This window comes from Protobothrops mucrosquamatus, unplaced genomic scaffold, assembly GCF_001527695.2.
Source record: "Protobothrops mucrosquamatus isolate PMUCROS unplaced genomic scaffold, P.Mucros_1.0 scaffold2786, whole genome shotgun sequence".
NCBI classification, from domain to species: Eukaryota; Metazoa; Chordata; class Lepidosauria; order Squamata; family Viperidae; genus Protobothrops; species Protobothrops mucrosquamatus.
In genome coordinates this window covers 135,425-147,026 of record NW_015388823.1, presented here as the reverse complement: position 1 = coordinate 147,026, position 11,602 = coordinate 135,425, and the positions used below count along the sequence as shown (strand labels likewise).

General features: G+C 49.1%; 1 protein-coding gene across 3 annotated transcripts in view; it reads right to left on the bottom strand.

Moving 5' to 3' along the window:
* Positions 1-625: 625 nt before the first annotated feature.
* The window catches only part of SMG5 (SMG5 nonsense mediated mRNA decay factor), a 36,059-nt gene continuing 25,082 nt past the window's right edge, over positions 626-11,602 (bottom strand). For 2 of the 3 annotated variants that reach the window (XM_029286042.1, XM_029286043.1), the window contains 9 exons: positions 10,568-10,585; positions 10,021-10,196; positions 7,582-7,740; positions 6,607-6,666; positions 5,706-5,865; positions 5,316-5,406; positions 3,888-3,962; positions 2,215-2,353; positions 626-709 (listed from right to left, as the gene is read on the bottom strand). In XM_029286042.1, the coding sequence (XP_029141875.1) occupies positions 626-709; positions 2,215-2,353; positions 3,888-3,962; positions 5,316-5,406; positions 5,706-5,865; positions 6,607-6,666; positions 7,582-7,740; positions 10,021-10,196; positions 10,568-10,585 (962 nt within the window). The remainder of the gene's footprint in view (positions 710-2,214; positions 2,354-3,887; positions 3,963-5,315; positions 5,407-5,705; positions 5,866-6,606; positions 6,667-7,581; positions 7,741-10,020; positions 10,197-10,567; positions 10,586-11,602) is intronic. The other variant, XM_029286044.1, reaches the window with a different exon arrangement.

Genomic DNA, 11,602 nt, shown 5'->3' with positions numbered 1-11,602 from the left:
GGGGGGGAAAAGGGGAACATTAAATTAGAAACGAAGGAGAGAGAACGTGCCCCTTTCCCCACCACCGGTTTCCAAGAGCGCCTCCCTCTGGCGATCCTGATCAACTTCCCGCCAGGATCGGGCAAGGCCCCTTCGGGAGGTCCCTTCCTGCAGTGAGGAGACAGACGGTGGCCAAACCAAAATCAAGTGAATTTCCGTTTTGTTTCATTGTGAAGCGCGGGAGCCGAGCCGAGCCGCCCGCGCCTTTCCTGACCAGGAGAAACCGAGCGAGCGTTGAGAACGGAGCCCCCTCCCACCCGCCGCGGCCTCTCCTGGGCGCAGCCAAGGTGCGCCTCTTCCCCCCCCAGAGGGGCTGCGACGTCCCCACGCGCGCCACCTCCTCTGCGGGAGGGGAGGTGATGGAGGGGCAGTGGCGTGGGTGGGTGTGCGCGCGCACGCACCCACGCGCGTGTGTTTGGCGCACACCCCCGGTTTGCTCGTTTGGGTGGGTTGCCGCCGCGGAGGCAGCGGCGGTGGCGTCGTGTCCAAGTTATCGCCTGCGGTTTGACATCTTTCGTTCCGAAGCGGTGCGTCCAGAGACGGGCAGACGGAGCTTCAACCAACCCGGTGGTCCTGCGGGGGGGGCTCAGCCCATCTCCTTCCAGTGCTTGTAGAACTCCAGCACGTTCTGGATCTCAATGCTGGCGCTGGCCGCTGCCTGGATGGCGGACTGAGGAGAGGAGAGGAGAGAAAGGATTCCAGCGAGCAGGCAGAGGTCTCAGCCTGCAGCTCTGCCGCCCTCAAGGCCCTGGAGGTCATCTAGTCCAGCCCCCTGCCCCAGGCAGGAATCCACTGCTATTGCTATTGCTTGTCTTCCTAATCAGAAGGGCGTTGTTGCTTTTTGTATGGGGGTTTTATCCCTGGAGCTGCCTGGAGTCTCTGTGAGTGAGCTGGGTGGCGATATCAATTTTCTTAAATAAAATAAAATAAAATAGCTCATCTTGTGTCTTCCAGCGAGGCATTCTTCGGAAGCGGAAGACCCTGAGGCAGCACTGTCACTCTTGAAACAATTCACAACCAGTAGGAATATTTTACCTTTTTTAAAAAATCCCACTTTTATTACTTTAAAAGTAACTCAAGGTAGCCAATGAATCCAATATTCCTTCCTCCTATTTTTTTCCCCCCACAGCCACAACAGCCCTGTGAGGTGTCTTGGGCTGAGAAAGAAGGACTGGCCCAAAGTCGCTAGGATCTTGCAGAATTTCTGTGGTTTTTGTTTTTTAAAAATGTTGGAAGGTGGGGGATATTTCTGGACAATGTAGGAAACTGTACAATGGTTCCTGTTACCTGTAAGCTGTTACGACCTCTACAATTAGAATACAATAGAGCTGGAAGGGACCTCGGAGGTCTTCTAGTCCAGCCTCCTGCTCAAGCAGGAGACCCTATACCATTTCAGACAAGGGACTGTCCAGTCTCTTCTTAATTGAATCGACAGCACATACGTCCTTCCTATTTCTTACTTTTTAATGCATCCCAATGGATCCAGCGTTTCTCGATCTCGGCAACCTGAAGATGGGTGGACTTCAACTCCCAGAATTCTGCTCTGCTGGCTGGGGAATTCTGGGAGTCGAAGTCCACCTGTCTTAAAGCTGCTGTTGAGAAACACTGTAAATAATGGACCAACTCTTCTTCCCCTGTTTTTAAATTAAAGCAAGGACAGGTAGTCCTTGACTTACAAGAGTTCATTTAATGACCGTTCAAAGTTACAACGGCAGTGCAAAAAGGGACCTTACGACCTTTTTCACACCAGCAACCATTGCAGGAGCCCCACAGCCAGGGGATCAATGTCCCAGGGTCAGGGGGTCGAGCTTCCGACCAGCAAAGCCAATGGGGGAAGCCAGATTCACTTATCAACCGTGTTGCTAACTGGACAACTCCAGTGATTCACTTAACAGCTGGAGCGAGGAAGGTTGTAAAATAGGGCAAAATCCACTTAAAAATGTTTCGCTTAGGCCCAGGGACCGGTTCCACGGAGAGAGGTTTTTCCGTGGACCGGAGCGTGTGTGGTTTTGTGTGTTGCCTGCATCCCGCAGATGGGGCTTTGTTTGCGCAGACCGGTTGCTGGCATGCCACGGCCCGGTACCGGTCCGCGGCCCCGGGAGTTGGGGACCCCTGGGCTTAGGGCTTAAAAACAAAGAAGGGAGACGGAGCTGGTGGTCTCCAACTCACAGCTACCTGCATGGGAGCAGAAAGCTTGCTGGGGTCCTGGAGTTGGAAGCCGGTGATGACGGTCACCATGCCAGCCGTGTCGTCTTCGCTGCCTCCCTGAGAGGCCGTCAGCTGCTTACAGCTGTCCAGGATCTTGTAGAGGTTCCTAGGAAGGGAGGAGGAAAGACACCAGGTTGGAGAGTGGAAAATCTATTGGCAAAGGCATGCCGAGTACAGGCGGAGTGGAAGGATTTATATTCCTTGCAGACAGCTGGTCATTTGCCTCCTTTTAGAGATGTCATTGAGGCCACTTGGAGGTTTTTCTGTGTCTTCAGGGTCACCTGAGCGGTGCAAATGGGTGTGGAGCCTTCTTGCTGCAGGATGTTTCCTGCCCTGGGTCCCTTCCCTGTTGAAGACAGGCATAGGCTTCTCATCCAGAAGCTTCTTCAGCTTCGATTTCTTTGAAGACATTTTGCTTCTCATCCAAGAAGACAACACAGACTCATCCCCAACAGCCCGCGCCTTTCTCCAACAGGGAAGGGACCCAGGGCAGAAAACATCCTGCAGTCAAGAAGGCTCTGCACACATTTGCACCACTCAGGTATTTATTTATTTATTTATTGATTGATTGAATTTTTACCCCGCCCTTCTCCTTACGGACTCAGGGCGGCTAACAGCCTGATAAAAACAAATACAAAAATATCAAAATACTATCATTAAAAACATAATTAAAATGAAATATTAGATTGGCTGTTGTTATTTTAAAATTATTTTAAAACCCCGCTAAAAATGACCCCTTAGGCCAGTCCTGCTAGTTGAAATAGCCATGTCTTAAGTGCGCGGCGGAAGGTAAACCTCCAAGTGGCCTCAACGACTCTCTAAAAGAAGGCAAAGGACCAGCTGTCTGCAAGGAGTATAAATCTTTCCATTCCCCACCCTCCAGTCAGAGCTGAAGAAGCTTCTTGGTCTTCAAAGAAAAACAAGGACGTCCAGTTGCCTCGTGAATAAGCATCTTTGGGACATCATGTCTTTTTGCCAATTCCATTACTGAATTCTTGTGAAGCTACAAGTCTCAGGGAGTTGAAGCTGCTGAAGGTGAGAACCACCGTCAGGGACAAACTCTTCTCCCCCCCCCCTTAAATAAAGCAAGCAAATATTTGGGGTGTCTACGCCAGCCGCTTCATTTTTCCTTGGAGGTTTCAAACTTCCTTCCTTCCGTCACACTTCTCAGAGCGGAAGGTCGTTACTCCCGAGAGACCCCAGACTGCAAAAATGCTTGCTCTCCGGTTTGAAATCAAGGTGCCCCCACATTCCCTCCACCCAGCTGCAGAAAACTGTCCACATCTGAAATTCTTGACTCTCAGCTTTCTCCTTTTTTTAAAAAAAAAGGAAGTTGCAAGGAGCTGGCTTTCATGTAAATCAGGCTCCAAATAGTGGAGGCCGAGTCACTAAGATCAGGGAGGTATGGAGTCAAGAAAGATCCAGCTAAGGCCTCAAAACTTTACGGTTTGGCGGCCCGGTGGGCAGGGGGGGAAGAGGGGAACCGCCCCGCGCAAGTTGAGCCGCGCACGTGCACAGGTGCGCTGGCTGGCCAGTTGCTCAGGCAACCCAGTTCCAAACAGGCCACGGCCCGGTGGTGGGCTGTAGCCCGGGGGTTGGGGACCACTGAGCTAAGGGATCAAGCCTTCATTCATGCTCACCAAGCATCTAAATCTTGTCTCTTCAGTTTATGCCTCTCAAAACTTTTCCCGGCTTCTTTCTGACAGCGAATGTACCTGGAGAGAAGATCACAGGAGAGAATCACAAAATTACTAAGTGGTGATGATACTGATAGCCGAAGATGCAAATGAAGTGCAAGCTCTAGCAACGAAGGTCAAGGAGCACAGTGGGGAAAAAAAATGGGCTAACTGAGGTTAAATATAAGGAAGAACAAACTAGCTACAACAGATGCAGCAACCGGCCTTAGAATTGAGGGTGGAGAGCTTTCGGAGAAACATCAGCCCAAAGGATGGTTTTTCTACACATTTTTTTTTTAAATTATCACAGTTAAACGGCTGCTTCCAGCTTTTGGAATGTCTTTTTTCAAAAACTCGTTCCCATGGCCCTTCTCTCCTGCATAGGTAGTCCTTGACCACAAAATTTCTGTTGCGAAGCGAGACAGTTAAGTGCATTTTGTCCCACCTTAAGACCTTTCTTGCCACAGTTGTTAAGTGAATCACTGCAGTTGTTAAGTTAGTCACACGGCTGATAAGTGAAATCTGGTTTTCCCCCCGCTGGCTTTGCTTGTCGGAAGGTCACCAAAAGGGGATCACGTGACCCCCCCCGGGGACACTGCGACCGTCGTAAATATGAGTCAGTTGCCAAACTTCCGAATTTTGATCACGTGACCACGGGGGAAGCTGCAATGGTTGTGTGAAAAACGGTCACGGGTCTCTTTTTTTCAAGGCCGTTGAAATGGTCATTAAATCAACTGTTGTAAGTTGAGGACTACCTCAATAGTTAAGGAATATCCCTTAGCAAAAACTATCTTCCAATCAATGAAAAATATGGAAACGAATAGAATAGAATAAAAAAGAAAATGGGAATATAATTAGAATTAATGGAATGGAATGGAATAGAATAGAAGAATGGGAATATAATTAGAATTAATGTAATGTAATAGAATAGAATAAAATAGAATAAAAAAGAAAATGGGAATATAATTAGAATTAATGGAATGGAATGGAATGGAATAGAATAGAAGAATGGGAATATAATTAGAATTAATGTAATGTAATAGAATAGAATGGGAATATAATTAGAATTAATGTAATGTAATGTAATAGAATAGAAGCTGGAAGGGACCCTGGAGGTCTTCTAGTCCAGCCTCTGCTCAAGCAGGAGAACCTATACCATCTCAGACAAGTGGCTGTCCAGTCTCTTCTTAAAAACCTCCAGTGATGGAGCGCCCACGATTTATGAAGGCAATTAGCTTGTTTTAAATTTCTTTTTTGAGTTTTCTTCTGTAGGAATGTAGTTCATCCAAAATGTTTAAGTGGGTCTGTAATTTCACATCTGGAATGCTTCCCCCCCCCCTTCTCCTGATGAATATGTGGAGGAAAGAGCAGGACAGGGACAGGACTACCTACCTGTTTCCCTTTTTAAATTCTGCTTCTAAGTATCGGATGCTGTCACGAGCTCCTGCATTCTCCTTCTTCAGGAAATCTAAGCCATCAATGACTAAAAGCAGAAAACAAGAGGCAAGCATTCTTTTGTTACTTCCCCTTTGACAACAACAGGTGACCTGTAGGTCATAGAGCACACTGCCCACCTCCCCCCTGCAACCTCCATAGTGTGTGTGGGGTGTGTGTGTGTGTCGCACACCTTCCTAAAGCCATGCCTGTCCTGGCCCAGCATTCCCAGACACCTTTCTCTTCCCTCCCAGACAGGGAGGTACAGAGAACTCCCCTTGGGCAAATCTACCAGGAATGGGCTGGTAGGGATTCCTTCTGCTTCAGCTCTACCAGCATTCGGCTTACCTGTCCGTGGGATGATGACAATGAATCTCCCGCTGGCGGCCAGCTGCCTGATGGGGCTGAGATGCTGGCAGAGGGCTTGGGTGTCTGGGACCAGATACGGGGACATCACGCACTGAGCCTTGGGCTGCTGGAGACTTCCTTCCAACTGGGACACCTCCAGCTGTTTGGGGAGGGTGGGAGAAATGGAAGTAAGAACCTTGAGGGAAGACGCTCCGAGGAGGAACATCACCTCTACAGGGGCTGCTTGCAGCTCAGCGTATGAAGAGACAGTGACAAAGATGGAAAGTTACTCCACGCAAGTCACAACTCGCCATCTTCTCAGTTGGGATGACCACAATTCCTCACCCAGAATTAACAAAGCAGTACAAGCAGGTTGCAATGAATGGGAGTTATGGAATATTGCAATATTTAGTGCAAGGCGTGTGTTCTTTGTTTTGCTACGTGCGTCTTAATTTTTCCCCTGGGGCTTATTACACTGATGTATGAGCCATGGTGGCGCGGTGGTTAGAATGCAGTATTGCGGGCTAACTCTGCCCAAAGCCAGGAGTTCAATCCTGATCGGCTCAAGATTGAGAGTCGGCCTTCGGAGGTTGATAAAATGAGGAGCCAGATTGTTTGGGGGCAACATGCTGACTCTGTAAAACCACCCAGAGAGTGCTGTGGGGTAGTATATAAGTCTACGTGCTATTGTTATTTAATTGCATTTGCCAGGCAGACTTGCTTGCTTCACAAGAAGGACAGCCTTATAAGTCAAATCAAATGAATGAAATAAATGATTGGGCAAGGCAGATTCTTTCCTTGCCCGGGAGGATGGATCTGATTGGAGCAGGGTTCCAATTCAGACAGATCCATAGCAGCCCCAACCGGTCCTCCTTCCTCCCCACTCGGCCCACCCCTGTACCTGCAGCCGAAGCTGAGCCATGTCACGCATCAGCCTGTTCCGGCGGGCTTCCTCGGCAGCCTAGGGGAGGGAGACAGGGCACACGTCAGCCTGCTTTTTGAACTACGACAACTCCCTTTCCCAGATGCAGTCTAGTGGTTCCCTCTAGGACAGTGATGGCGAACCTTTTAGAGACCGAGTGCCCAAACTGCAACCCAAAACCCACTTATGCATCGTTGGGTGCCGGATGGGTGAGGCCCACTGGCTGGGTGTGGCCCATTGGCTGGGCGTGGCTGCAGTGGTAACGGCACACTGGGTGGGACTAAAAAGTTCAATCAAACAATTCCAACTTTGCAAGATCTTTTTTTTCCCCGCGAGAAGTTGAAATTGACTGATTGAACCTTTTTATTTTTTTTTGCACAGGGTGGCAGAGGCCTAAAGCAAAAAGATTTTATAAAACTCAGCTGAAGGCCTAGGACTGGGACGACGGCGCCCGTGCCCACAGAGAGGGCTCTGAGTGCTGCCTCTGGCAGCCGTGCCATAGGTTCGCCACCACTGCTCTAGGACAATCAATACCTTCAGGATACAGCTTCCAAAAAACCCAATTGTGAAGAGTGAATTTGCATAATGCTTAATTCTATGACAGATACCAGATAACGTAAGTCTTTTTTTTTTCAATCATGCTGACCACACAAAATTTACATACAAAACTCTCCCATCACCCCTCTCAATGTCACCAAACACCTCACTGTGTCCAAGCTTTTCACCAATGGCGAGAGATGCCTCCTTTTACAAATCAACTGATTTTTCCAGAGAAGGAATCGTACGAGGAGCCAACCGTCTCCCTCGACACCCGAAGCGGTAAAAGAGGAAGTAAAGAAGACGACCACCAAAATGGCTGTGACCAGTGACATGGCAGACGGAGCGCCGGTCTGCTAGTTCTTTGCCTGCCCCACCTCAGCACCCACCCAGCCTTGGTTTCCCCTCCGGGCTCACCATGCGGAACTGCGCCTGGGCCTGCTGCAGCAGACCGTCCTGCTCCGATTGCGCGATGCTGATGAAGATCCCCACTTCGGAGTTGTACTGCAGGATGCTGCCTTGCAAACGGGTGATGAAATGGCCGAAGCTTCGAATGCAACAGATGCGAACTACAGACTGTGGGGAGAGGAGAGAGGGCATCTTTAGGGCAGGAGAAGCACCAGGGGGAAGTCAGCCAAGGAGAAGGCTACTGAAGCAGCTGGGACAGGGGTTGGCAACCTTAAACACTCAAAGAGCCACTTGGACCCGTTTCCCAGCGAAAAGAAAACACTGGGAGCCGCAAAACTTGCTGCTGCTTCCTGCTTCCTGCAAAGACACAGCAAAGGCAGGAGCCCCGCCCAATAAGCTTGTCAGCTTGTCCGAGAACAGCGTGAGGCCACTCTCTTTTTCACACACACACACACAGAGAGAGAGAGAGAGAGAGAAAGAAAGAGAGAGAGAGAAGGGGAGGGAAGGGAAGCACAAGTGCCTCTCTCTGTCTCTGTCTCTGTCTCTCTCTCTGCAAATGGCGGAGGAGGCTGGGAGCCGCAGGAGAAGGTTCAAAGAGCCACATGCGGTTCCGGAGCCGTGGGTTGCTGACCTGTGAGCTGGGAAGAGGATGGATGGATGGATGGATGGATGGAGTGAGTAACCGGCTCAGCCCAGCCAAAGCTCAAACTGCCCACTGCAATTAGCTGGCAGAGGAGCTCTCAAAGAAGGCGAACAAGATCTGCCTCGCAAAGTGAGTCTAATTTGAGAAACATCCGGTCAGGGCTGCCTCTCTCCTACCCAAGCTTCATGAGCTGACAGCCTGACATTAGTAACGGGAGAGAGGGGGGGAGGGAAAGATTGCACTGAAGGAAGAAGGGGAGGATGGAAGCCCAGCTGAGTCTTTTGAGAAGCTTCAGCCAGCCAAAGTCAGCTATTGGTATGGAGAGCCGGGAACCGAAAGCCTGTTTCCTAAACCAGGGATCCCCAATCCCCCGGTCCGTGGACTGGCATCGGTCTGTGGCATGCCAGAAAATGGGCCGCGCAAACAAGCAAAGTCCCATCTGTGGGATGCAGGCAGCACACGAAACCACACCTCTTCTGGTCCATGGAAAACCTCTCTCCAAGGAACCGGTCCCCGGTGCCCAAAAGGTTGGGGAACACTGTCCTAAACAATACGCAAGCACTTAATTGGACATTTACAGATAACTGGGGGATGGCTGGTGGGAAGAGGGAATTTTACTCTGCATTGTTTGCGCGGGGAAACCTCAGACTCAGCTTTGCTACTTCGGTAACCGCTTAAGCTTCCGTAAAGTATAGTCTTGGCAAAAACAAACAGCCAGGGGTCTTTCTTTGCTAGATGACGGGAGTGGGACGGTTGATGCATCCCTGCTTAGAGCAGTGTGAAAAAGCTTCCATCCAGTTCCAATTATTGTAGGGGCGGAGGGTACCTGGCCACATTTGAAGGGAAGGAGGACCATAAGAGCCCTGGTGGCGCAGTGGTTAGAATGCAGGATAATTCTGCTGAATGTCGACTGTCAGCTGACAGGTTGACTCAGCCTTCCATCCTTCCCAGGTGGGCAAAATGAGGACCCAGATTGTTGGGGGCAAAAGGCTGACTCTGTAAACTGCTTAGACAGGGCTGTAAAGCACTGTGAAGCAGGATATAAGTCTAAGTGCCTCCTTCCTTCCTTCCTTCCTTCCTTCCTTTCCTTCCTTCCTTTAGAAACCAGAATTGCAGGCTAAACTCTGCCCACTGCCAGGAGTTCAATCCTGACTGGCTCAAGGTTGACTCAGCCTTCCGTCCTTCCAAGGTGGGTAAAATGAGGACCTCGATTGTTGGGGGCAAGAGGCTGTGTAAGCCGCTGAGAGAGGGCTGTAAAGCACTGTGAAGCGGTATATAACTCTAAGTGCCATTGCTATTGCTTGCAACAAGATTTAGAGGCTGTATTGAACACTACAACAATCCCAGATCCAGGAACTTCTGCAGAAAAAGCATGCTTGGTCTAATCCTCCAATGCCAGTTGCTCACCCACAACTCCTCAAAGTCAAGGGGGAAAGCACTCTGTGCATGCTCAGGGGGCCATGCACGAAGGCTATCATCTAAAGACACCCCGTTTTTTTAAATCTTAGGGCATACTTCTGACTCTGCTACCAAAGGTGTGTGTGTGTGGGTGGGGGGTAAACTCTGTCCCTGCTCAGAGACTCCGAGCACGCATTCTCACTGGTTCACTCAGCCTTCCATCCTTCCAAGGAACCAGATTGTTGGGGGGGGGGAAGAGGGGGCAATATGCTGCTTGTGTAACCCGCTTAGAGAGGGCTGTAAAGCACTGTGAAGCGGGATGTAGGTCTAAGTGCTATTGTTATTGTAGTCCTCAACCCAAATCCAACTTTTAGGGTTTTTTTTTGTTTTAAAGGAATCTCCATCACCTCCTCCACTTCAGTAAGGACAGGCCGGTCCTGCTCAAAGTTAAACCTCTTGTGCGCGCCCTTCAAGGGGGGCAGGTTGCGGAGGGCCACGTCTTCTGGGAGGAGCAAGCAGGTACTCAGGTCGGGAACTTCGGAAACCGGCAACATGGTCTTCACTTCGCTGGAGAGAAACAACCCTGCAGCACGGGGAGGAAGAAGGGAGACAGTCACCAAGAGAGCCCAGAGGGAGGAAAGCCCTGAAGCCCCTCCAGGGCCGCTTCTAATTCTGAATTTGAATCGTTTTATTCTTGTTTTTAACTATTTTATTATAATGCTTATATACAGAGAGTCCTCGACTGACAACAGCTCATTTAGTGACCCGTTCAAAGTTACAACAGCACTGAAAAAAGTGACTTATGACCGTCTTCCACACTTACGACCCTTGCAGCATCCCCAGGGTCACAAGATCAAAATGTGGATGCTCGACAACTGACTCATATTTAGGACGGTTCCAGTATCCCGGGATCATGTGACCCCCTTTTCTGACAAGCAGTCTCAATGGGGAAGCCGGATTCACTTAACAACCCTGTTATTAATGTAACAACTGCAGTGATTCACTTAACTATGGCAAGAAAGGTCATAAAGTGGGGCAAAATTCACTTAATAACTGTCTTGCTTTAGCAATATAAATTTTAAGGACAAGTGTGGTCATAAGTATATCTTTTTTAATGTCTACAGTAGTGGCCAAAATTGTGGAAACCTTTTGGGACAAGTGTATTTTGGGGGTTTGATGGCTAATAACACCACTTTTGTTTTTGGAGTAGTACCCTAAAATTATACATCCATGAAAAGATAATTTAATCAAGAATGTAATGCAACCAAGCTTGTTCAATTATCTGTACTATATAGCCAAATAACTGGAAAAAGGAAGCACAACTTGCTTAGGTTGATCTCAGGTAGCTTTCCTTCATCTGATGGTAGCCAATGAGCACGAGTGTTTAGAGAGCCAATCGGGTGTCATCTTGTTTTGGCAATGAGCCAATCAGATCACAGGAGGATCCGGTTATCGATGTCATGTATTGAAGCTGAGAGGGGGACATTTGTCAGTGTGTTGTGTGATCGCTTATCAAGTCGGTTGGGGTTTTTTGGAGTTCTTTCATTTAGTGAGCTTGTAAAACGTAATAAAATTAAAGTCACGGTGCAAAGAGTTGACTGGTCGCCCAGAAAGCGATGTAAAATAGAATTATTACAGTTATAAAGAAATTAGAAGAAAAATGGGTGGACGCTTAACCAAAGTTGGCATTTCTACTGTACACTTTTCCCACAAGGTTTCCACAATTTTGGCCACTACTGTACCTGTACACCGCCCAGAGTCTATGAGGGGGATGGGTGGTGGTGGGGGGTAAAGGACTGATGAGAAGCACCTTCTTCTTCCTCAAGGCAAAAAAAGCCCAGCTACCTTCTGAAAAAGCACCTCTGAGACCACTACGACCTGGATGACTGAGCATCTCCACAGACACGGAGGGAAGAAGAGATCCTTCTGACCAGCTCTGCTACCAGGAATGTTTTGAAACATTCACTGCCAAGTGTGCTTGGAAGAAAG